General features: G+C 47.7%; 1 protein-coding gene across 2 annotated transcripts in view; it reads right to left on the bottom strand.

The window, feature by feature from the left end:
- Positions 1-25,782, bottom strand: part of TAF1 (TATA-box binding protein associated factor 1) — a 298,119-nt gene that overhangs the window by 41,956 nt on the left and 230,381 nt on the right. For both annotated transcript variants that reach the window (XM_063937154.1, XM_063937155.1), the window contains exons 28-32: positions 18,245-18,343; positions 6,435-6,612; positions 6,273-6,340; positions 3,784-3,906; positions 3,345-3,437 (exon numbers count right to left, since the gene is read on the bottom strand). In XM_063937154.1, coding sequence (XP_063793224.1) covers positions 3,345-3,437; positions 3,784-3,906; positions 6,273-6,340; positions 6,435-6,612; positions 18,245-18,343 — 561 coding nt within the window. The remainder of the gene's footprint in view (positions 1-3,344; positions 3,438-3,783; positions 3,907-6,272; positions 6,341-6,434; positions 6,613-18,244; positions 18,344-25,782) is intronic.

The following is a 25,782-nucleotide window of genomic DNA, read 5'->3' as shown; positions in this document are numbered from 1 at the left end:
CTTGGCAGAAGCGGGAGAGGGCTTCTGTTCCTGGGAACTGGCTGTTTGCTGTAACCTTTTTCCTCTCCCTCTGCCACGGGGCAGAAATGAGGAGCCTTTTGCCCGCTTGCCCTTATGGGGCCGAAAGGACTGCGCCTGATAATACGGCGTCTTCTTATGTTGAGAGGCTACCTGGGGTAAAAATGTGGATTTCCCAGCAGTTGCCGTGGACACTAGGTCCGATAGACCTACCCCAAATAACTCCTCCCCTTTATAAGGCAATACTTCCATATGCCTTTTGGAATCAGCATCACCTGACCACTGCCGCGTCCATAACCCTCTTCTGGCAGATATGGACAGCGCACTTACTCTTGATGCCAGTCGGCAAATATCCCTCTGTGCATCACGCATATATAAAAATGCATCTTTTAAATGCTCTATAGTCAGTAATATACTGTCCCTATCCAGGGTATCAATATTTTCAGTCAGGGAATCCGACCAAGCCACCCCAGCACTGCACATCCAGGCTGAGGCGATTGCTGGTCGTAGTATAACACCCGTGTGAGTGTATATACATTTTAGGATATTCTCCTGCTTTCTGTCAGCAGGTTCCTTAAGGGCGGCCGTATCAGGAGACGGTAGTGCCACCTGTTTAGACAAGCGTGTGAGCGCTTTATCCACCCTAGGGGGTGTTTCCCAACGTGCCCTATCCTCTGGCGGGAAGGGGTATGATGCCAATAACCTTTTAGGGATTATCAGTTTTTTATCGGGAGAAACCCACGCTTCATCACACACTTCATTTAATTCCTCAGATGCAGGAAAAACTACAGGTAGTTTTTTCTCACCAAACATAATACCCTTTTTAGTGGTACTTGTACTATCAGAAATGTGTAAAACATTTTTCATTGCCTCAATCATGTAACGTGTGGCCCTACTGGAAGTCACATTCGTCTCTTCATCGTCGACACTGGAGTCAGTATCCGTGTCGGCGTCTGTATCTGCCACCTGAGGTAGCGGGCGTTTTAGAGCCCCTGATGGTCTTTGAGACGCCTGGACAGGCACAAGCTGAGTAGCCGGCTGTCTCATGTCATCAACCGTCTTTTGTAAGGAGCTGACACTTTCACGTAATTCCTTTCATAAGCCCATCCACTCAGGTGTCGACTCCCTAGGGGGTGACATCTCCATTATAGGCAATTGCTCCGCCTCCACATCATGTTCCTCTTCATACATGTCGACACAGTCGTACCGACACACAGCACACACACAGGGAATGCTCTGATAGAGGACAGGACCCCACTAGCCCTTTGGGGAGACAGAGGGAGAGTATTCCAGCACACACCAGAGCGCTATATATATGTTGGGATTACACTATACAGAGTGTTTTTCCCCTTATAGCTGCTGTTTATATTATACTGCGGCCTAATTAGTGCCCCCCCCCCCCCCCCCCCCTCTTGTTTTACCCTTTTCTGTAGTGCAGGACTGCAGGGGAGAGTCAGGGAGACGTCCTTCCAGCGGAGCTGTGAGGGAAAACGGCGCCAGTGTGCTGAGGAGATAGGCTCCGCCCCCTTCTCGGCGGACTTTTCTCCCGCTTTTTTCAGGAATCTGGCAGGGGTTAATATACATCCATATAGCCCTGGGGGTTATATGTGATGTATTTTAGCCAGCCAAGGTGTTCATATTGCTGCTCAGGGCGCCCCCCCCCAGCGCCCTGCACCCATCAGTGACCGGAGCGTGTGGTGTGCATGAGGAGCAATGGCGCACAGCTGCAGTGCTGTGCGCTACCTTGGTGAAGACTGATGTCTTCTGCCGCCGATTTTCCGGACTTCTTCTTGCTTCTGGCTTTGTAAGGGGGCCGGCGGCGCGGCTCTGGGACCGGACTCCGAGGCTGGGCCTGTGTTCGGTCCCTCTGGAGCTAATGGTGTCCAGTAGCCTAAGAAGCCCAAGCTGGCTGCAAGCAGGCAGGACCGCTTCTTCTCCCCTTAGTCCCTCGATGCAGTGAGCCTGTTGCCAGCAGGTCTCACTGAACATAAAAAACCTAAACTTTTCCTAAGAAGCTCAGGAGAGCCCCCTAGATTGCACCCAGCTCGGTCGGGCACAAAAATCTAACTGAGGCTTGGAGGAGGGTCATAGGGGGAGGAGCCAGTGCACACCAGGTAGTCCTTTAGCTTTTCTTTTGTGCCCAGTCTCCTGCGGAGCCGCTATTCCCCATGGTCCTTACGGAGTGCCCAGCATCCACTAGGACGTCAGAGAAATTGGCATTACATACACTGCATAACTTCTGTTTCACCATAATGAAATACAGACAATATACACATACAACACAGACTGAATACAATATAAGCCTGCCCTATTGCATGCGAGAGGAGACACAGGAGAGAGGACCCCAGCGCACCCAACGCTGCACAGCCCCAGTGAGACTGTCAGCGTTTTATGTAGTACAATAAAACAGTGATACTGCTGTACAGATAATTTGTAAACTGTGCACTAATAGCGGCTCTTCCCCTCTACACCCAGTATCAGCGTTCCTGTGACAGTTTTGAGGAGCTGTATGAGGCTGCTGCTCGCTAATGCAGAGGAAAGCTCCAAAATGCCGCTGAGCCCGCTCTGAAGTAGCTCCGCCCCCCGCCATGGCGCCGGAGCTACTATAAGATTTTTATACTGGCAATGTCTCCACAGGCTGTGTAGCCTCACATAAATCCTTGGCACAACATACCTTCCGCCAGTCTCACGCAGGGGCACCCGCGGGTCCCCCCAGGAAGGACCCATACGCCTCACCCACGCATCTGCCGCACAATGAACCGAGGGCCCCCCTAGTAGGGCCCCCGGTTTGTACTCAACACAACGATCACTTTCAGGCTCTGTTAGGGGTGTGCGGCATGCTGCGGCTGCGACAGCTAAGGCGCAGTGCCCAGCTGAACAAACAGCCCCTCGAGACGGTGGTCCTGCAGCGGAGAAGCGGCTCTGCACCTCATGAGGCTGGTGACCGTCTCCCACCCTAACCCCCACGGTGCAGGTATGCTGCTGCCCAAACAGCATACCGAAACAAACAAAAGTTTTAAATGAAATTGAAGAAAAAAAAACTCTGAAGCTGCAGAGTGTGCATCCTCTCCTGAGGGCACTTTTTTTCTAAACTGCCTGTAAGAGGGGGCATAGAGGGGAGGAGCAGCACACCCAGCTGAAGAAATGTAAAGTGCACTGGCTCCTTTCGACCCATCTATACCCCATCGTACTAATTCTGTCCCCAATATCCCTTATGGATGCTAGCGAAAAGGTAATTATTTGTTAAGGACATTAACAATTTTTTTTTAAATGTAAACAAAATTATATGGTCTTCATCCAGAATACCATATAGGTAAGGCACATACCTGCTGCACTGTTTCCAGGTCCATTGGATTTATTATTACTTTATAGTAGTCAGGAACAAACTTTTTGTTGACAGGATGGTGGAAGGGCCATGACTGTGGACAAAATATGAAACATTATAGCAGCGTACTGAAGAACAGTCCTGGGGCACTATATACAGATGAATATAGGTTTGATGGGTTTTTTGAACACGTAGTGTCAAACAAATACACAAAATAATAAAACCATTATCACTGTTCATATAAAAGCATGTACTTCAGTTATGAATGCTACATGAAGAATTAAATAAAAGTAGGATAAAGATGAATAGAACATGAAGCTTTACAGGAAGGCCAATAAAAACTTAAAAGTAAAGAAAATAAACATGACAAAACAAACAAACAAACAAACAAACAAACAAAAAAAAGGGTGTTTCAAAACTTGAAAGAAATAAAAACTTACATCTGGCACTGCCATCATTTTTTGAGTCACTATGTTATCCAATATAAATGAGAAAGCAACTTGGTCATCATCATCCAGTAACGGGTTGATGGCTTTTTCCAGTCGTGCCAACTTGTCCTCCTTCTGTAAACAGAATTTAAAAAAATACAAAAGAAAACTTTTTTCACAAAACCGAGAAAAAAATTATTTCTGGAGGTGTGTCCTGCAGGATGACCATGTTCTTTTTGCACAGATGTTATTACAGATGTTCCAAATATGCTCAATGCACTTATTAGTCATGGAATTTGCTTTGGATACACTTCTATTATTTGCTGCAGAATTGGGAGTCTTATACAAAACATAGAACTTGCCTGTACATTTCTGTTTGATCTTGGAGATTGTATCCTTTATAATAAGCACCTAGATACATATTAATACTATTTAGCAAGTTCTACAGAAGTATTGCCATATTCCTTGGAAAATTGTTGCAGTTTATAGAAGAGACTTTTTAATGATATTGGTGCTATTTAAAAAACATGATACACATACATCTGAATTCAATTCCTCTGTATGGTAGTTTTCTTTTGACTTTATTTTATTTTTAATATAGTAGGTATGATTAATAAACCGCTAAATACGCTCAGATTGTGTGGCCCCAATGTATTTATTCCCCAGCGCATTCTCAACATATAATAATCTGATCTCTGAATATTGCTTCCTTAGGGTTATAACCACAGAAATTTTGCCATTCTTCCGCATCACTGGTCTTTGCAGAAATGACTCTTCTCAACCTTTTTCTAAGTGGATTTAGGGGTAGATTTATTAAAGCTTCTAAAACAGACAAGTGATGGTGTTGCCTATAGAAACCAAACAGATTCTGCCTATCATTATCTAGAATGCAATAAATGAGATCTAGAATCCGATTGGTTGCTATAGGCAACACCACTGTTTGTCTATTTTAGAAACTTTAGTAACTCTATCCCTGTGTCTTTTATATATAGTAATCTGCACTAGAGAATAAAATGCCTTACAGGCATAGACTTGCGCACAGGTGGTGCCTTCTTACTTGAAGTGGCCTTTCTGGGATTCCCCAATGGTCTATTCTTATTGCTTCTAGCCCCAAGGTAAACACAGCTTTTACCTGCAAGTCATTAGAACCGATCTCCAGAGGTGGTGGCTTCAGCACTGTGGTAGTTACATGCATTATAGTCTATCATTTACAGATAACAAAGTGTGTGTGTGTGTGTGTGTGTGTGTGTGTGTGTGTGTGGTGTGTGTGTGTGTGTGGTGTGTGTGTATACACATGGGCAGACTAGATGGGCTAATCGGTTCTTATCTGCTGCCAAATTCTATGTTTGTATGTTACGCAGCCACACTGTGGAAGCACAGTCTCAGCCCAGCTCCCGCCATTACACTGCCTGCAGCTGCGCTGAGGGGTGGTCTTCTGTTTGCCGGCGGGCGGGCTCCCGGCGCTCAGTATACCGGCGCCGGGAGCCCGACAGCCGGCATACCGACAATTATTTTCCCTCGTGGGGGTCCACGACCCCCATAGAGGGAGAATAAAATAGTGTGGCGCGCGTAGCGCGCCACCGTGCCCGTAGCGTGGCGAGCGCAGCGAGCCCGCAAGGGGCTCATTTGCGCTCGCCAAGCTGTCGGTAAGCCGGCGGTCGGGCTCCCGGCGCCGGGATGCTGGTCGCCGGGAGCCCGACCGCCGGCCAGCCGTAGTGAACCCGCGCTGAGTGATATCTAACCTGCCACTGCCTGTGTGTGACAATCGCTGAGCTCTATACACCTGAGGCAGGTTCTGTTTGTGAAGGGAGGATACTGTGCTGAAAGAGTATGTGAGGGAAATACATACTACACCGACAGCAGCATCCCATCAGTGAGTCCCGTTGCGAACTCGCTGCTGTTGCCAAACTTCGGCCCCCGGTGGCGACTGATTCCCACTCGGGTGGTGGCGTGGACCCACCACCTGAGTGGTAATACCTGGTGGCGGTCGGGATTCCGACCGCCGGCATTTCCCCGGCTGTCGGGATTCTGGCGCTGGTATCCTGTCTGTGAGGAAAGCCGTCAGCGGTGCTAGACATGCCCCTCTCATGGTGCACACCCAAATAAAGCCTATGCTTACAAGTGCTTGTCTCATTACACCCAATGTCAATAGATGTGTCTGCCACATTTCTAAAGGTGCATAAACATTAGACGACGTGCTCTATGAGTGACGTCGTATAGTGTTTTCCCCTCCGGGCCGGATATACACACTGAGCGATATGACAACCATATCGCTCAGTGACATCATGCCGCGGTCGGGCAGGCAGGTCTTGGATGACAGAGACCAGGTTGAGCATGAACCGCAGGGCCGCGCATTGGTCGTCGTCGCCGGCATACACACTTGTCGAGAAAGTGAATGACGTCGCTCAGGAAGGGTGAAAACGAGCAACATTGTTCATTTGATCGGCAAGCCTGTATGCACTTTTACAAACGGCTGCATTATAAGTATGTTAACTGCTCACCTCTCGCAGTTTCTCATCGCACAAGTCCAGCATTGACTGGCAGTTCTGGGTCAATACATGTTTTGGTCCTAAAACATGAAGAAATGGTTACGATAATTATTGCTACTAGTTCTATATTCAATCCAACCTGCTCTAATGAAAAACATACTTTAATGCACTCACCATTATAAAGAATGCTGTTCTTAACAATAAGTTCCACTTGTTCACGGAACTCCTCACGTGATGGGTACATTCGCTTGCGCACATTCTCTCTCAAGGTTTGTAGATCCATCGGATTTATAACAATCTTGTAATAATCTTTCACTACTTTAGCATTAACAGGGCTATGGAAGGGATAGGTCTAAAAAAAAAAAAAAAAAGTCAAAATGAAGTAAAAAATGCGAACATTTTTACAAATACTCAAAAGAATATAGAAGAAGAAAGTGCAAATGATGTGTAAAGAAATTAAAATACGGAATTTTTGTACTTACCGTTAAATCCTTTTCTCTGTATCCATCTAGTGGCCACTGCTCAACATAGGTTGCTTGGGGGGATAGAATGAGCTGGCACTTAATACAAACAGACAGAACTTCCTCCCCTCTGCAACCCATGGTCTTCAGTACTTTAAGAAGCCCGAAACCAAGCGTTAACAACACAGTGTGCATAGCAAAACCGCAAAAAAAGAAAACAAAAGCAAGGATGAATGTAATGGTAAGAACGAAGTGTCCCACAGATGGATTATGAGAAAAATATTTCATTGCAAGTACAAAAATACAAATACATTTTCTCATGCATCCAATCAGGGGGACACTTACTATAGGACGTTCATAATCCATCCTCAGAGGAGAGTACACTCACAAAGCCTGAAAGCAGCAACTCTACAGCTGAAACTAGCATCCTTGGATGCAAACACCAAAAATTAAGAAAGTTGGTAGATAGAGGACCAGGCCGCCACCAGCACAGCTGCTGCCAGAAGAAAAAAAAAAGAAAAAAACGCATGCATAACCAACCCATGGGAGAGCAGCTGGGATCCCACACGTCAGGGAACACATGGGCGCCAGGCACTGAAGGACTCTCTACATTATATATAGATGAAAGTATGAATAAAGGAACATTCAAAAAGCTTGCATTACCACCAAAAGATGTCCACAAGCCTAGAAAAACAGTGGAATCAGGTTGCTAAAATTCAGCAAGATAAGATGCTCAACACCACCACAAAAGCAATATAGTCAAGATCCCAGAAAGACATAGAAACATAGAATTTGTCGGCAGATAAGAACCACTTGGCCCATCTAGTCTGCCCCTTTTTTTTTTTAATATTATTTTTTATCTCTAACCTTATTTGATCCTTATTTCTTTGTAAGGATATCCTTATGTCTATCCCATGCATGTTTAAATTGCTCTACTGTCTTAGCCTCTACCACCTCTGATGGGAGGCTATTCCACTTGTCCACTACCCTTTCTGTGAAATAATTTTTCCGCAAATTTCCCCTGAACCTCCCCCCCTCCAGTCTCAGTGCATGTCCTCGTGTCCTTTTGCTTCTCTTCATTTGGAGAATGTTTCCCTCCTGGACTTTGTTGACCCCGCCAGAGTGAACAGGATCAATGGACTAAACCATCAACCACCACATAGAATGTCTAAGCAAACAGTGCAAGTCCCTGATAAGACGTTCCAAAAGGAGGCACCCAATTCAAGAAGCTGAAAGCCTCCACAGGTTTAGTACACCACACCTACCCATAAAACAAACCAGAAACCACTGAAACTTCTACATCAAAGGAAGACAAACCAAAAAGAAAAAGGCCCACAAGCAGACCACTGCTAGTGAACAGAACTAGACACAGTCCAGAATATGCTCCATGAGAATAAGATTTCAGGGAGTCCCAAGACATAGGGCCCAAACACTGCACGCACACTTAGTGGGATTTAAACCCAGTCCTCCTCCAGCATAAGTTGATGATATACGCACTGAACCATCAAAGGTCCTTTGTACAATAGGATGCAATTGTAGGGTCTGTACTACCTCCTGAAATGAATAGAGAAAAAAACAAACCCTAGCAAAGATAGTTGATGATCTTAGAGAATGGCGGAGACTCAGGGGACACTTCTGAGCATGTTTATGCCAGGACTGTAAAAGGGACATGATTTTTATAATCCACTGACAGTTGGTGTCCCCCAAGGCTCTGTTATTGGACCTCTCCTTTTCTCTCTCTATACATCCTCTTTAGGTGAGCTCATTTGACTTCTTATAATCACCTCTATGCTGATAATACTTAAATCTACCTTTCCTCCCCTGACCCCTCTCTCACTCTCTCTTCTCACTTGTGTCTCAAACTGTCTCTCCAGTATCTCTTTTTGGACATCCCAGCGCTTTCTTAAACTTAACATGTCTAAAACTGTCCATAGACCTAAAGATTTATTTTTCAGATCTGGCTGGTTGGAATGGGAACCTGGTAATGGATGAGAGCAAATGACAATAAACCATTTGCTCCCAAACACTGGAAAACATATAAAAATGGTCCATAAGACAAACTGGTTAAATCCACGTCCGTTTTTGTCCGTTTTACGGCATTTAGAAGCAAATGGTCAATTGTCATTTGCTCTCATTCATTACCAGATTTTCATTCCAACCAGCCTGATCGGACAATAAATCTTTAGGTGTATGGAAAATATAAGACTGAGCTGATCATCTTCCCACCCTCCCATGTAACATCACCTCCCACAAGTGCACTATCTATTGACAGCACAACTATCTCCTCTAGCCCTTAAGTATGTTGTCTTGTAGATTTTCTTGATTCCTCCCTCTTCTTCAACCCACACATTCAGCACCTCACAGTCCTGCTGTATATATATCTCAAAATTATTTCCAGGTTCAGACCCTTTCTTACCAAGACCCTCATCCATTCACTGGTCATCTCCACATTGGACAGCTGTAATCTCCTCATATCTGGCCTCCCTGACAAACGCCTCTCTCCACTCCAATCTATCCTCAATGCTGTAGCCCGGCTCATCTTCCTCTCTTACAAGCCCTACACTGGCTCCCCATTTTTTCATATCCAATTCAAGCTTCTCACACTCCCTTACAAAGCCCTCACCTTACTTATCTAACCTTATCTCCATTTATACTCCTACCCGCCATCTTCGCTCCAAAAATGCCTGCTGCCTCTACTGCCAACGGGTTACTTTCTCCCATTCCTGTCTCCAAGATTTTAGCCCTGGTGCTGCCTTGCTCTGGAATTCTCTGCCTCTCCCTATCAGACTCTCCACCTCTCTACAAAACTTTAAAGGTTGCTCTCAAGACCAACTTCTTCATCAAACCCAGCCAACTCTCATCCTAACCCTCTTTTACATGCTCACTTCTACCCCTTAAGTGTACTTGTTTGTTTGACCCTCCCTTTCAGAATGTAAGCTCTCACAAGCAGGGTCCTCTTAGACTATTTCCTACTCTATAACCTGTTCAATGGCACATAACCCTCAATTTCTCCTACCCTAATGATTATTTCAGTGTCCTGTCCCTTGATGCAACATTGTTTATATACCATGTACTTGTCCTACATTGTTTTTCTACTGTAAGACATTTTCTTGTTTTGCTCATTTGCTTATGTACTCTGTTCTGCGGAACCCTTGTGGCGCCATATAAATGAACAAGGATAATAATTAGCAAGACACAACTAGTAAAAGCATTGCCCTTTTGTATATTGGGCATATACACGTTCAGATGTGTTGGGTTTAACAACCTGACTCTTCGTAAATAAACCTCCCAGTCTCCAGAATCAGAAATGCTTGGCAATGATGGACTAACATGAAGACCACATTGTGGCTCCCAGATCAAAGCAGTCATAACCAGCCCACCTGAAAGACCACTGAAGCATAGTATACACATCATTACAATACTTAATTGCGCCTTGCCATGTCCATGTCCTCTGTATAGGGGATAAAAACACAAGCAGTCTGAGTATATTATTATATACATACTGTATTTAAACAGATGTGTATGGACTCAGAATGATAATAGCGCACCCACATAAATTAGAAAGACACATACATACATATCTATAGGAGCTATGCACATTGGTGTATCAACTACAGAATGGTAGGACTGAATCTGCTGAAGTCCCCACAGGAATATCATGCATAAACCATGTTGCCTATAATGGCCAACTCCCAGACATGAAAATTTAGAAAAATCAGTGACAAATCCTCTCAATGCATAACCCCCAGACAACTTCAGACAGCCTCAAGAGAAGTAACAAGCAGTTATGCTGTAGAGAGCACAAGCCAGTGTAACCTGATCCCAGAGTTACCACAGGGTTTGGTTTGCAATTCGGGAACCTAGTTATGTGGAGTGGTGAAAGGCTTGTATGCAGCAGGGTAAACTATTGTCACACCCCTTTTAGACTGCCAGCAATAACCCGGGTGATTGTACGTGAACTTGAGGCCACCCGGTTTGCAGTGAAGTCTGAAAGGGGCCAGCTATAATAACCCGATATTTCAACTCTGGTACAGAGCAGGGATGAACATAGGTTCAAACCGGCTCATGATGCAGTGTGTATGGCTAAGCCGCACCCGTTCACTGCATAGGAAGAGGCAGCGCTTTGAGACCATCTCATCTCCATGCGCAGCCTCAGCATGCGTCTGCAGTGACATCACCAACCCGGCAATAAGCTGGGTCGGGCTGCCGGTCTGAAAGGAGTCTCAGCCGGGTAGCACCCGTTAAGGAACAGTGTACAAAATCCTGAGTGCGACCCGGCATATCGGTCCGGATGCATCAGCTTAATGATGTGACACAGAATACACTGTGCAATAGCTACTCACAGGTACTGGTATGAGGAATACACTATGCAATAACTACAGGTAGTGGCATGCAGTGCACTCCACTAGCGCCCCTTCCCCCAAAGAACATACAGCAGGGAAAACAGCATCATTTATTGACAAACAGCAATAATGTATACTTAGCCTTCCAGTAGAAGCTAAAGCTGGGTACACACCGGGCTAATGATCCAGATCCCAAGGAGCTGTAGGAGAGATAAATGGAGGTTTAAGGCGGATAGCCCCCTGAAGGAAGGTCTGTACTTCCGGGAGTAAGGCCATTTTTTTCTGGAAAAAAAATGGAAAGGGCAGAGACTTGAACCTTGAGAGAACCAATACTTAATACAGCTGAGAAACCAGCCTGGAGGAAAAGGAGACGCATAGGCAATGCAAAAGAAGTATCAGAACACTGATGCTGCTCACACCAAGAGATGTAGGCTTTCCATATGCGGTAATAGTGCTTTCAAGTGACCTCCTTTCTAGCACTCAGCATCGTAGGGATAACTAGTGATGGAATTCCTTTTTGCTTTAGGATTTCCCTTTCAACAACCACGCCGTCAAACGTAGCCGCTGTAAGTTTGGATAAACGAAAGGTCGCTGCATTAGCAGATCCTGTCGTAGAGGTAGAGGCCACGGGTCGTCTATGAGTAAGTAATGTAGGTCGCTGTACCACGTTCTTTGAGGCCAGTCTGGTGCCACGAGGACTCTGGACCCTTTCTTGATTGATCTGCTTGAGTAGACGCGATAACAGAGGAAACGGAGGAAATAGATACATGAACTGGAAATTCCAAGGAACAGTCAGTGCATCCAACGCCTCTGCTGCGGGATTCCTGGTGCGAGAGCAATACCGAGGAAGTTTGCGGTTCCGTCTGGACGCCATGAGATCTATCTGCGGAAGTCCCCATCGCTTTACAAGTTGCTGAAAAACTTGAGGATGCAATTCCCATTCGCCCGGATACATATCCTGACGACTTAAGTAATCGGCCTCCCAGTTCTCCACTCCTGGTATGAGCACTGCCGATATTGCCACTGCATACCTTTCGGCCCATAACAGGATTTTGGTTACTTCCTTCATAGCTGCCCTGCTGTGGGTTCCACCCTGCCGATTTATGTATGCAACTGCAGTAGCGTTGTCCGACTGCACACATATTGCACGCCTCTGTAGGAGATGAAACCCCAATAGGAGAGCATTTTAGACAGCCCGAATTTCCAGTACACTGACAGGAAGAGTCCAAATGCCCTGGAATTGGCAATCCAGAGTCACCGCTCCCCATCTGCGGACACTGGCATCGGTTGTAAGGAGCACCCAATCTGTGACTACAAAGTTTCTCCCCTTGGGCAGATTTGTCATGTTCAGCCACCAAAGCAATGACAGACGTGTCCTGGGTCATAGCTGAACAATCTGATGCATGAAAAGATACGAATCTGACCACTGAGAAAGGAGATTTAGTTGAAAAGGCAGGAATGGAATCTGCTGTATTGTACTGCCTCGAAGGCAGCTACCATCTTTCCTAGTAGTTGAATGCAAGAAAGGATAGAGAAGATTGTCTCTTGGTTTGCAAACAAAAGGAAGAAGAAGTTAATCAATTTAAAATATAACTTTTAATGCCAATTAATTAAAACGATGTGAAATATATATGGAGAAACATTTTTTCAATAGAAGATACCGTATCTATTAAAATTATATTCACTGTATGTCATTTATTGTGTTCCCATTTGTGGTAGTGTTATTATTTAGGAATCTGGACCATTGTACACATTTCAGTAATATGTCATTTAACGTTATAATTTCTGTTTATCTGTATCTGTTTCTGGGTCTTTAGAAGCATTAAGCACCATTTATTAGGATTAAACAAATTACACAATCTAATTGAGATCACGGAGATAGTATGAGCACGGGCAGGGGTGACGTAGTATGTGATCATGTGACAAGACATCTTGCTATGATTGGCTGATCTCCCCTTTATAGCCATCCTTGTTAGGACAATCGGGTTTGCCCTGACGAAGCTGATGTGAAACGTGCACGTTGGGTGGCGTTTCAGAGCAGCATGAATTTGCCTGTTATATTCACTGTATAAAACGTTATAATCATGCAATGGAAATGTAGTTAATAGTTGTGTTTAATAGGATCGGGATCACTCGTACGGAAGGACTATTGATTTAGTCAGACAAAGAGAGCAGAGAGAACTATTTGTGAAGAGAGTAAATTGTGTGTGCAGCAATAGATGTGTGGACAGATACTCACAGAAACGAGCCTATGTGAACCAGTGTAATACATGTTAGACACGCACTAATAGCTGCTATAGGGATATGGTGACGGTGATTAAGTCACACATGCAATAGAAGCGGTCATACGAACTTGCCAATAGAGATGAAATTTAGTGCATATGCCTTAGTGGTTCCCTGTATCTACTCTCCTAAGATTTATATGAGAAATTAACGGTGATTGAATTACACACGCAATAGAAGCGATACATGAATCTACTAATAGAGATAAAATTCAGTGTGCATGCCTTAGTGGCCCCTTGCCCCTACTCTTCAAGATTCATATGAAGAAACCAATCACATTATCAATAACGTGCTACATATACGGCACATGGTAAACGGGACGGTGTATGTGTAAATCAGTAGCCGCATGTCATTATACTTTGTGATTAATTCCCTGCAATCCCATTAAGTTGATTATCTAAATGTGAGAACCTGTGATAGGTGATCTGACTGCACTTACTAGTTACTTTGATAAAACAAGTCTGGCAGCAGCACCTGGTTATATACTTTATAATCAATATTTAGGATAGGATTTACCTTTGGGGTTAACTGTACCTATTGAAGTATATAACACAGTTAAAAGACGTTTGTGTGGACACAATTAAAGGTGTATAATAGCAGCCATACACAAACACCCTTAATTATAAGCCCCCGTAATTACGTGCAGCTGACCACTTTAAATATAGAGACTGTTAATTTAGCAGCATAATGAATGAAAAATGATATGAAGTTCGATATGAAAATGCTGTGACAAACAGTCTGTGGTTCATAACACGTATTAGTAGTTTCTCGCTAAAAACTGGAATAGCAGGATTAAGTTATAAAGCTAATTGCAGTAATAACATGTCACATAAATACACAATTTAATAGACAACGTGCAATGGTAACAAGTTGGGTTTAACAACATCATTGACACGCTCGTGAAGTTGAATGTGAGAACACTGCGCATGTCAGCCTGTCCCAATCTGCTTATGAATCTCTCTGTAACAGATGAGTTATAATTACATCAAACTGTTACAGTGTTGTGGGACTGTTAAAAAGAACCACAACATATTATGGTTTTATACGTTACAATGAATAAATCACTCTGGTAATGTTGACAGGAGATTTTGAAAGGACTCAACTCTATATGAATAAATACGGGGGTGTGATATTAGATAAATAGAGCTGCACCAGTGCACAGCTCAATATATCACAGGGTGCTCTTTCTGTAACAACATCAGTGACACGCTTGTGAAGTGAAGTGTGAGAACACTGTGCATGCCAGCATATTCCATTCTGCATATGAATCTCTCTGTAATAGATAAGATTTAACTACATCGAACTAGTTACAGTGTTGCGGTAGTGAAAAAGAGAACCGCAACATTGTACGGTCTAATATGTTACAGTTGTTTTCTCCCAATAAATCCCTCTGGCAATGCTGATAGGTGATTTTGAAAGGATAATCACGGGGCTGGGGTATTGGACAATAGAACTGCACCAGCACATAGCTCAATATATTACAGGGTGCTCTCTCTGCAAATGACAAGAATGTGGATAGGGAATTCGAATGGATTAACCCATTATGTTGCTAGACATTAGGGTTAGATAGCAATACAAGGAATTTCTCATCTCTATCAAGTATCAATTTAGACTCATATCTTAGAGAACCTAGAATTTATTGGACCCCTATCTACATAACTGTATTGGAAACGTTCAGATCATCACGAGTGGTCCAGATTCCTAAATAATAACACTACCACAAATGGGAACACAAAAAATGACATACAGTGAATATAATTTTAATAGATACGGTATCTTTTATTGAAAAAAATTCTCTCCATATCTATTTCACATCGATTTAATTAATTGTCTTTAAAAGTTATATTTTAAATTGATTAACTTCTTCTTCCTTTTGTGCGCCAACCAAGAGATAATCTTCTCTATCCTTTCTTGTGTCCTTATTCTATTGTCTATGGCGGCACCACCAACATATGAATGTGAATCAACACTACAGTAATATGTATTAATGGGGTTTGTAATATATCAGAATGAACATTTATTGATCTTTTGACTAGTGCAGAAGTTTTCCCCTCCCCCTTGTCCCTTACTTATTGCTAGTAGTTGAATGCACAGATGAACGGATACTCTGCGATGCTGAAGGTCCAGACGAACCATTTCCCGAATGGACTGAATCTTGTCCGGAGGAAGGAAAATCCTCTGCCGCACAGTGTCCATGATCATTCCTAGGAATTGAGACCGCTGTGTCGGTTGTGAGTGAGACTTTTGGACATTGATGATACAGCAGTGTCGTACGAGAAAAGCTTGGGCTATTCTCATGTCGTTTACCAATTTTTCTTCTGATGGGGCTTTTAGGAGTAGATCATCCAAGTAGGGAACAACATTCACCCCTTGAGATCGTAATTGTGCCATCATCACCACCATTACCTTTGTAGAGACTCGAGGCGCTGGAGAAAGACCGAAAGGCAAGGCCTGGAATTGAAAATGCAAATCTTTTACCGCAAACCTGAGAAAACTCTGATGCGGAGGTCAAATTGGTAAGTGGAGATAAGCGTTCTTGACACAAGAAAATCACCTGCTTCCAGACCGGTTATCACCGATCGCAGGGACACTATCTTGAATTTGAATACTCTCAGAAAGGGATTGAGATCCTTCATATTCAGGATGGGCCTTACCGAGCCTTCCGGCTTTGGTACTATGAATAAACTGGAATAAAATCCCTGTTTCTGCTGGTGGAGAGGAACTGGAACAATGACTCCTATCTCTAGAAATCTTTGTATTGCCGGAGAAGGGAAAGACCCACTTGTAACCCTGTCATCAATTGCTCTGCCCAGGCCTCTATAGCCTTATTAACCCAAAGACCCACCATGGTAGGTCGAAGAAGTATCCCTGCTGCTGTGTATATGGACTTTAAAGTATTTTCCAACCTACGATCTGCCCGCTCTTTTAACGAGGTAGCACTGGCAACCGGTAGGATAGTTTTTTTTAATAATCTAGATAGATAAAGATGAGTCTATCAACGGGGGATTTTCCCACTTTGTTCTACTGTCCTCTGAAAAAGGATAGGTAAGCAAAAGCCTGTGAGTTACCTGAAATTTCTTATCAGGGTGCTTCCAGGCTAACACAAAATGGTTATCTATTTCTGCAGAGACAGGAAAAGAAATAGCACGCAGCTGATTTTTTTGTAAAAAAACAAGACTGCGGCGGAGTCGGGTCAGAGTCCGAAATCTGTAAAACCTGGCGCACTGCTCGTATGAGTGTCTAACGCTTCAGATTAAATTTCTGTGTCGTCCTGAATTAATTCAGTGTCTGAGTCCAGTTCAACCTCTCCCTCCTCAAAAGGAGGTAAATCTTCAGTGTCTGAATCATCAGACTGTAAAACCGCTGGTAATTGTCTCTTTTTTGAGACTGTCTGCGTAGAAAAGGAAGTGGCGTATTTAGAGATCCCCATAGTTCTTCTTAACCCCTCTACTGATTTGGCTAAACTATGTGCCTAATCTAGTTCGGGTAGTGAAACCTGGGACCTGGATGCTTCTCTATCCTTATGAGAAGTAGCCAGTTCTGCATAAAGATCAGACATCACCCCAGTCAGCTGAGCTAACCAAGTAGGAGTGGGGTCCTGTATAGTGGCAGGACTTTCAATTGGGTTCGCTGACTCACATGTATCACACTACAGGGAACCCTCAGTTTGTTGTGTGAATTTTACTGATCTCTTTATACAGGCATACAGTATATCTTCTGTGAAGCCTTTGAAGAAGTGCTCCTTCCTGTCATCTTGTCAAAGTCAGCCCACACACTCACACGCACAAAGAAACAGAAAAGATCCTTAAAGAAGGGGGAGCATACAGGAGAGGGACAGTCACAGCCACCCTAAGACAATAGCCACAGAACACTAACTACAACAGGCGTCTCTGTAGGTATATAATTCATTTTACATCCTTTCTCTATCCCCCCCGTAACTCATGGTACCAGTGGTTCTTCCTGAGTGTGAGTGATAAGATGGCCGCTGCCTCGTGGACAGGACCCAGCCCCGCTGCCAGAATGACGCTCTAAGCAACATACGTAATGGCGCTGCAACGCCAGGTAGGAGAAGCCACCCGAAGCGTAGTTCCACTCCTGCATCTAAGCGCCAAATTCAAAGCTGCTCAGTGTAGCTTTACAGTGCAGTGGCGGGTGCTGTAGTACCGCTGTACCGGCGCTGGGGGGAGTGCCCTCTAGGAAGTGCTTCTCCCAGAGACTCTGCTAGTCAGAGCTCCGGGCTATACTCACCCCCTGCCAAGCTGAAACGGCTGGGCACAGGCTGTGTGGACCTTACAGGATGCTGCATGCAGCTCCTAAGGAATTACCTCAAGGACTGATGTCCTTGTGGCCGGGAGCTCTAGCTGCAGACTAAAGCAAGCTGTGCCAGAGTCCCAATGTCAGCTCCCGCGGTGCAAACAGACAGGGGCAGTAGGCTGCCTTCGTACTCAGTTCTTAAAGCAGAAAAATAGGAAAAAATAGAAAAATTCTCTGGAGAAGCCCAGAGAGAGGACCGGCTCCCTCTGGCACATTTTTCAAACTGGTCTGTAGGGTGGGCATAGAGGGGAGGAGCCAGTGACTATTGTAAACAATTTAAAGTGCCAGGCACCCACTAATCCACCATCTATAGCCCACCGTAAAGATCCTCCAGTGTCCCCTAGTGGATGAAGGAGAAAGTACTCTGTACTTTAAGTTTTACGTTAAATACTATGGTCAGGACATTTATGCAAAACTCTTTCTGTGCAAGAGATCCTAGACTCCCAACAGTCTTCCTTCTCTGGCTGATTAGCAATGTGTTGCTAAACTGTTTAAGCATATTTAATGTGTTACAAATGTAAGTGTGCCCTCTGTAATATGTAAAATACCATTAAATAGTACACTATATAAACAGGCAACTTACATTTGGCATGTCTCTCATGTCATTAATTATGGACTCCAAGACTGAAGATAAAGTAACCATGGGATCTGTTCTTCGACGATGTACAGACTTATGGGGGCGCTGAAACCAGAAATAAAAATGACGCGCATAGTAGTTTGTAGTACGCAGTAGTATTACAATTAGCGGGGCATCAGATTTATCATACAGATCTACGGTTAGGTCTTATGCTTCACCTAGCAGCAATAACTCCTAGAATCCATTACACTGCACAGGACATCTGAAACAAGACTTGTGCATTGCACGAATAATGATTAACAGTGCTACCATGTGTGGAACGATTTGGCACGTTGGCTGTGTAATAGTCTAATAGTGGCCCGGAAAAGGCGATGGGGTACATCTAGGGGTAAAAACAGACAAGCAGAGATGCTGCATATGAACATATATCAAATATCATCCATAAAGTCTATTCAAAAGTGTTCAGGTAGTGCACAAAGTTGGCGCCCACAGAAGAGCATTAGATTTTGTAATGTTATATTAGCGACTTCACGGCTACACTGACTCCTGTAGCAGCTGCTTCACGGCTACACTGTGACTCCTGCAGCAGCTGCTTCACGGCTACACTGCGACTCCTGCAGCAGCTGCTTCACGGCTACACTGTGACTCCTGTAGCAGCGACTTCACGGTTACACTGTGACTCCTGCAGCAGCTGCTTCACGGCTACACTGCGACTCCTGCAGCAGCTGCTTCACGGCTACACTGTGACTCCTGCAGCAGCGACTTCACGGCTACACTGCGACTCCTGCAGCAGCTGCTTCACGGCTACACTGCGACTCCTGCAGCAGCTGCTTCACGGCTACACTGACTCATGCAGCAGCGACTTCACGGTTACACTGTGACTCCTGCAGCAGCTGCTTCACGGCTACACTGACTCCTGCAGCAGCGACTTCACGGCTACACTGTGACTCCTGTAGCAAACGACTTTACGGCTACACTGTGACTCCTGCAGCAGCTGCTTCACGGCTACACTGACTCCTGTAGCAGCGACTTCACGGCTACACTGCGACTCCTGCAGCAGCGACTTCACGGTTACACTGTAACTCCTGCAGCAGCTGCTTCACAGCTACACTGTGAATCCTGCAGCAGCTGCTTCACGGCTACACTGTGACTCCTGCAGCAGCTGCTTCACGGCTACACTGTGACTCCTGTAGCAGCGACTTCACGGCTACACTGTGACTCCTGTAGCAAACAACTTTACGGTTACACTGACTCCTGTAGTAGCGACTTCACGGCTACACTGTGACTCCTGCAGCAGCGACTTCACGGCTACACTGCGACTCCTGCAGCAGCTGCTTCACGGCTACTGTGACTCCTGCAGCAGCTGCTTCACGGCTACACTGCGACTCCTGCAGCAGCGACTTCACGGCTACACTGCGACTCCTGTAGCAGCGACTTCACGGCTACTGTGACTCCTGCAGCAGCTGCTTCACGGCTACACTGCGACTCCTGCAGCAGCGACTTCACGGCTACACTGCGACTCCTGTAGCAGCGACTTCACGGCTACTGTGACTCCTGCAGCAGCTGCTTCACGGCTACACTGCGACTCCTGTAGCAGCGACTTCACGGCTACACTGCGACTCCTGTAGCAGCGACTTCACGGCTACACTGTGACTCCTGCAGCAGCGACTTCACGGCTACACTGCGACTCCTGTAGCAGCGACTTCACGGCTACTGTGACTCCTGCAGCAGCTGCTTCACGGCTACACTGCGACTCCTGCAGCAGCGACTTCACGGCTACACTGCGACTCCTGTAGCAGCGACTTCACGGCTACTGTGACTCCTGCAGCAGCTGCTTCACGGCTACACTGCGACTCCTGTAGCAGCGACTTCACGGCTACACTGTGACTCCTGCAGCAGCGACTTCACGGCTACACTGCGACTCCTGTAGCAGCGACTTCACGGCTACTGTGACTCCTGCAGCAGCTGCTTCACGGCTACACTGCGACTCCTGCAGCAGCGACTTCACGGCTACACTGCGACTCCTGCAGCAGCAACTTCACAGCTACACTGTGACTCCTGCAGCAGCGACTTTACGGCTACACTGTGACTCCTGCAGCAGCGACTTTACGGCTACACTGTGACTCCTGCAGCAGCGACTTCACGGCTACACTGTGACTCCTGCAGCAGCGACTTCACGGCTACACTGTGACTCCTGCAGCAGCAACTTCACGGCTACACTGTGACTCCTGCAGCAGCAACTTCACGGCTACACTGTGACTCCTGCAGCAGCGACTTCACGGCTACACTGTGACTCCTGCAGCAGCGACTTCACGGCTACACTGTGACTCCTGCAGCAGCGACTTCACGGTTACACTGTGACTCCTGCAGCAGCTGCTTCACGGCTACACTGACTCCTGCAGCAGCGACTTCACGGCTACACTGCGACTCCTGTAGCAGCGACTTCACGGCTACACTGCGACTCCTGCAGCAGCGACTTCACGGTTACACTGTAACTCCTGCAGCAGCTGCTTCACAGCTACACTGTGAATCCTGCAGCAGCTGCTTCACGGCTACACTGTGACTCCTGCAGCAGCTGCTTCACGGCTACACTGTGACTCCTGTAGCAGCGACTTCACGGCTACACTGTGACTCCTGCAGCAGCTGCTTCACGGCTACACTGCGACTCCTGCAGCAGCTGCTTCACGGCTACACTGCGACTCCTGCAGCAGCTGCTTCACGGCTACACTGACTCATGCAGCAGCGACTTCACGGTTACACTGTGACTCCTGCAGCAGCTGCTTCACGGCTACACTGACTCCTGCAGCAGCGACTTCACGGCTACACTGTGACTCCTGTAGCAAACGACTTTACGGCTACACTGTGACTCCTGCAGCAGCTGCTTCACGGCTACACTGACTCCTGTAGCAGCGACTTCACGGCTACACTGCGACTCCTGCAGCAGCGACTTCACGGTTACACTGTAACTCCTGCAGCAGCTGCTTCACAGCTACACTGTGAATCCTGCAGCAGCTGCTTCACGGCTACACTGTGACTCCTGCAGCAGCTGCTTCACGGCTACACTGTGACTCCTGTAGCAGCGACTTCACGGCTACACTGTGACTCCTGTAGCAAACAACTTTACGGTTACACTGACTCCTGTAGTAGCGACTTCACGGCTACACTGTGACTTCTGCAGCAGCGACTTCACGGCTACACTGACTCCTGTAGCAGCGACTTCACGGCTACTGTGACTCCTGCAGCAGCTGCTTCACGGCTACACTGCGACTCCTGCAGCAGCGACTTCACGGCTACACTGCGACTCCTGCAGCAGCAACTTCACAGCTACACTGTGACTCCTGCAGCAGCGACTTTACGGCTACACTGTGACTCCTGCAGCAGCGACTTTACGGCTACACTGTGACTCCTGCAGCAGCAACTTCACGGCTACACTGTGACTCCTGCAGCAGCGACTTCACGGCTACACTGTGACTCCTGCAGCAGCAACTTCACGGCTACACTGTGACTCCTGCAGCAGCAACTTCACGGCTACACTGTGACTCCTGCAGCAGCGACTTCACGGCTACACTGCGACTCCTGCAGCAGCAACTTCACGGCTACACTGTGACTCCTGCAGCAGCAACTTCACGGCTACACTGTGACTCCTGCAGCAGCAACTTCACGGCTACACTGTGACTCCTGCAGCAGCGACTTTACGGCTACACTGTGACTCCTGCAGCAGCGACTTTACGGCTACACTGTGACTCCTGCAGCAGCAACTTCACGGCTACACTGTGACTCCTGCAGCAGCGACTTCACGGCTACACTGCGACTCCTGTAGCAGCGACTTCACGGCTACTGTGACTCCTGCAGCAGCTGCTTCACGGCTACACTGCGACTCCTGCAGCAGCGACTTCACGGCTACACTGCGACTCCTGTAGCAGCGACTTCACGGCTACTGTGACTCCTGCAGCAGCTGCTTCACGGCTACACTGCGACTCCTGTAGCAGCGACTTCACGGCTACACTGCGACTCCTGTAGCAGCGACTTCACGGCTACACTGTGACTCCTGCAGCAGCGACTTCACGGCTACACTGCGACTCCTGTAGCAGCGACTTCACGGCTACTGTGACTCCTGCAGCAGCTGCTTCACGGCTACACTGCGACTCCTGCAGCAGCGACTTCACGGCTACACTGCGACTCCTGCAGCAGCAACTTCACAGCTACACTGTGACTCCTGCAGCAGCGACTTTACGGCTACACTGCGACTCCTGCAGCAGCGACTTTACGGCTACACTGTGACTCCTGCAGCAGCGACTTCACGGCTACACTGTGACTCCTGCAGCAGCGACTTCACGGCTACACTGTGACTCCTGCAGCAGCAACTTCACGGCTACACTGTGACTCCTGCAGCAGCAACTTCACGGCTACACTGTGACTCCTGCAGCAGCGACTTCACGGCTACACTGTGACTCCTGCAGCAGCGACTTCACGGCTACACTGTGACTCCTGCAGCAGCGACTTCACGGTTACACTGTGACTCCTGCAGCAGCTGCTTCACGGCTACACTGACTCCTGCAGCAGCGACTTCACGGCTACACTGCGACTCCTGTAGCAGCGACTTCACGGCTACACTGCGACTCCTGCAGCAGCGACTTCACGGTTACACTGTAACTCCTGCAGCAGCTGCTTCACAGCTACACTGTGAATCCTGCAGCAGCTGCTTCACGGCTACACTGTGACTCCTGCAGCAGCTGCTTCACGGCTACACTGTGACTCCTGTAGCAGCGACTTCACGGCTACACTGTGACTCCTGTAGCAAACAACTTTACGGTTACACTGACTCCTGTAGTAGCGACTTCACGGCTACACTGTGACTTCTGCAGCAGCGACTTCACGGCTACACTGACTCCTGTAGCAGCGACTTCACGGCTACTGTGACTCCTGCAGCAGCTGCTTCACGGCTACACTGCGACTCCTGCAGCAGCGACTTCACGGCTACACTGCGACTCCTGCAGCAGCAACTTCACAGCTACACTGTGACTCCTGCAGCAGCGACTTTACGGCTACACTGTGACTCCTGCAGCAGCGACTTTACGGCTACACTGTGACTCCTGCAGCAGCAACTTCACGGCTACACTGTGACTCCTGCAGCAGCGACTTCACGGCTACACTGTGACTCCTGCAGCAGCAACTTCACGGCTACACTGTGACTCCTGCAGCAGCAACTTCACGGCTACACTGTGACTCCTGCAGCAGCGACTTCACGGCTACACTGTGACTCCTGCAGCAGCGACTTCACGGCTACACTGTGACTCCTGCAGCAGCGACTTGACGGTTACACTGTGACTCCTGCAGCAGCTGCTTCACGGCTACACTGACTCCTGCAGCAGCGGCTTCACGGCTACACTGCGACTCCTGTAGCAGCGACTTCACGGCTACACTGCGACTCCTGCAGCAGCGACTTCACGGTTACACTGTAACTCCTGCAGCAGCTGCTTCACAGCTACACTGTGAATCCTGCAGCAGCTGCTTCACGGCTACACTGTGACTCCTGCAGCAGCTGCTTCACGGCTACACTGTGACTCCTGTAGCAGCGACTTCACGGCTACACTGTGACTCCTGTAGCAAACAACTTTACGGTTACACTGACTCCTGTAGTAGCGACTTCACGGCTACACTGTGACTCCTGCAGCAGCGACTTCACGGCTACACTGACTCCTGTAGCAGCGACTTCACGGCTACTGTGACTCCTGCAGCAGCTGCTTCACGGCTACACTGCGACTCCTGCAGCAGCGACTTCACGGCTACACTGTGACTCCTGCAGCAGCGACTTCACGGCTACACTGTGACTCCTGCAGCAGCAACTTCACGGCTACACTGTGACTCCTGCAGCAGCAACTTCACGGCTACACTGTGACTCCTGCAGCAGCGACTTCACGGCTACACTGTGACTCCTGCAGCAGCGACTTCACGGCTACACTGTGACTCCTGCAGCAGCGACTTCACGGCTACACTGATTCCTGTAGCAGCGACTTCACGGCTACACTGTGACTCCTGCAGCAGCTGCTTCACGGCTACACTGTGACTCCTGTAGCAGCGACTTCACGGCTACACTGTGACTCCTGTAGCAAACAACTTTACGGTTACACTGACTCCTGTAGTAGCGACTTCACGGCTACACTGACTCCTGTAGCAGCGACTTCACGGCTACTGTGACTCCTGCAGCAGCTGCTTCACGGCTACACTGCGACTCCTGCAGCAGCGACTTCACGGCTACACTGCGACTCCTGCAGCAGCAACTTCACAGCTACACTGTGACTCCTGCAGCAGCGACTTTACGGCTACACTGTGACTCCTGCAGCAGCGACTTCACGGCTACACTGTGACTCCTGCAGCAGCGACTTCACGGCTACACTGTGACTCCTGCAGCAGCGACTTCACGGCTACACTGTGACTCCTGCAGCAGCAACTTCACGGCTACACTGTGACTCCTGCAGCAGCGACTTCACGGCTACACTGTGACTCCTGCAGCAGCAACTTCACGGCTACACTGTGACTCCTGCAGCAGCAACTTCACGGCTACACTGTGACTCCTGCAGCAGCGACTTCACGGCTACACTGTGACTCCTGCAGCAGCGACTTCACGGCTACACTGTGACTCCTGCAGCAGCAACTTCACGGCTACACTGTGACTCCTGCAGCAGCAACTTCACGGCTACACTGTGACTCCTGCAGCAGCGACTTCACGGCTACACTGTGACTCCTGCAGCAGCGACTTCACGGCTACACTGTGACTCCTGCAGCAGCGACTTCACGGTTACACTGTGACTCCTGCAGCAGCTGCTTCACGGCTACACTGACTCCTGCAGCAGCGACTTCACGGCTACACTGCGACTCCTGTAGCAGCGACTTCACGGCTACACTGCGACTCCTGCAGCAGCGACTTCACGGTTACACTGTAACTCCTGCAGCAGCTGCTTCACAGCTACACTGTGAATCCTGCAGCAGCTGCTTCACGGCTACACTGTGACTCCTGCAGCAGCTGCTTCACGGCTACACTGTGACTCCTGTAGCAGCGACTTCACGGCTACACTGTGACTCCTGTAGCAAACAACTTTACGGTTACACTGACTCCTGTAGTAGCGACTTCACGGCTACACTGTGACTCCTGCAGCAGCGACTTCACGGCTACACTGACTCCTGTAGCAGCGACTTCACGGCTACTGTGACTCCTGCAGCAGCTGCTTCACGGCTACACTGCGACTCCTGCAGCAGCGACTTCACGGCTACACTGCGACTCCTGCAGCAGCAACTTCACAGCTACACTGTGACTCCTGCAGCAGCGACTTTACGGCTACACTGTGACTCCTGCAGCAGCGACTTTACGGCTACACTGTGACTCCTGCAGCAGCGACTTCACGGCTACACTGTGACTCCTGCAGCAGCGACTTCACGGCTACACTGTGACTCCTGCAGCAGCAACTTCACGGCTACACTGTGACTCCTGCAGCAGCAACTTCACGGCTACACTGTGACTCCTGCAGCAGCGACTTCACGGCTAC

This window comes from Pseudophryne corroboree, chromosome 8, assembly GCF_028390025.1.
Source record: "Pseudophryne corroboree isolate aPseCor3 chromosome 8, aPseCor3.hap2, whole genome shotgun sequence".
NCBI lineage: Eukaryota > Metazoa > Chordata > Amphibia > Anura > Myobatrachidae > Pseudophryne > Pseudophryne corroboree.
This window is presented reverse-complemented; position numbering and strand designations above follow the sequence as displayed.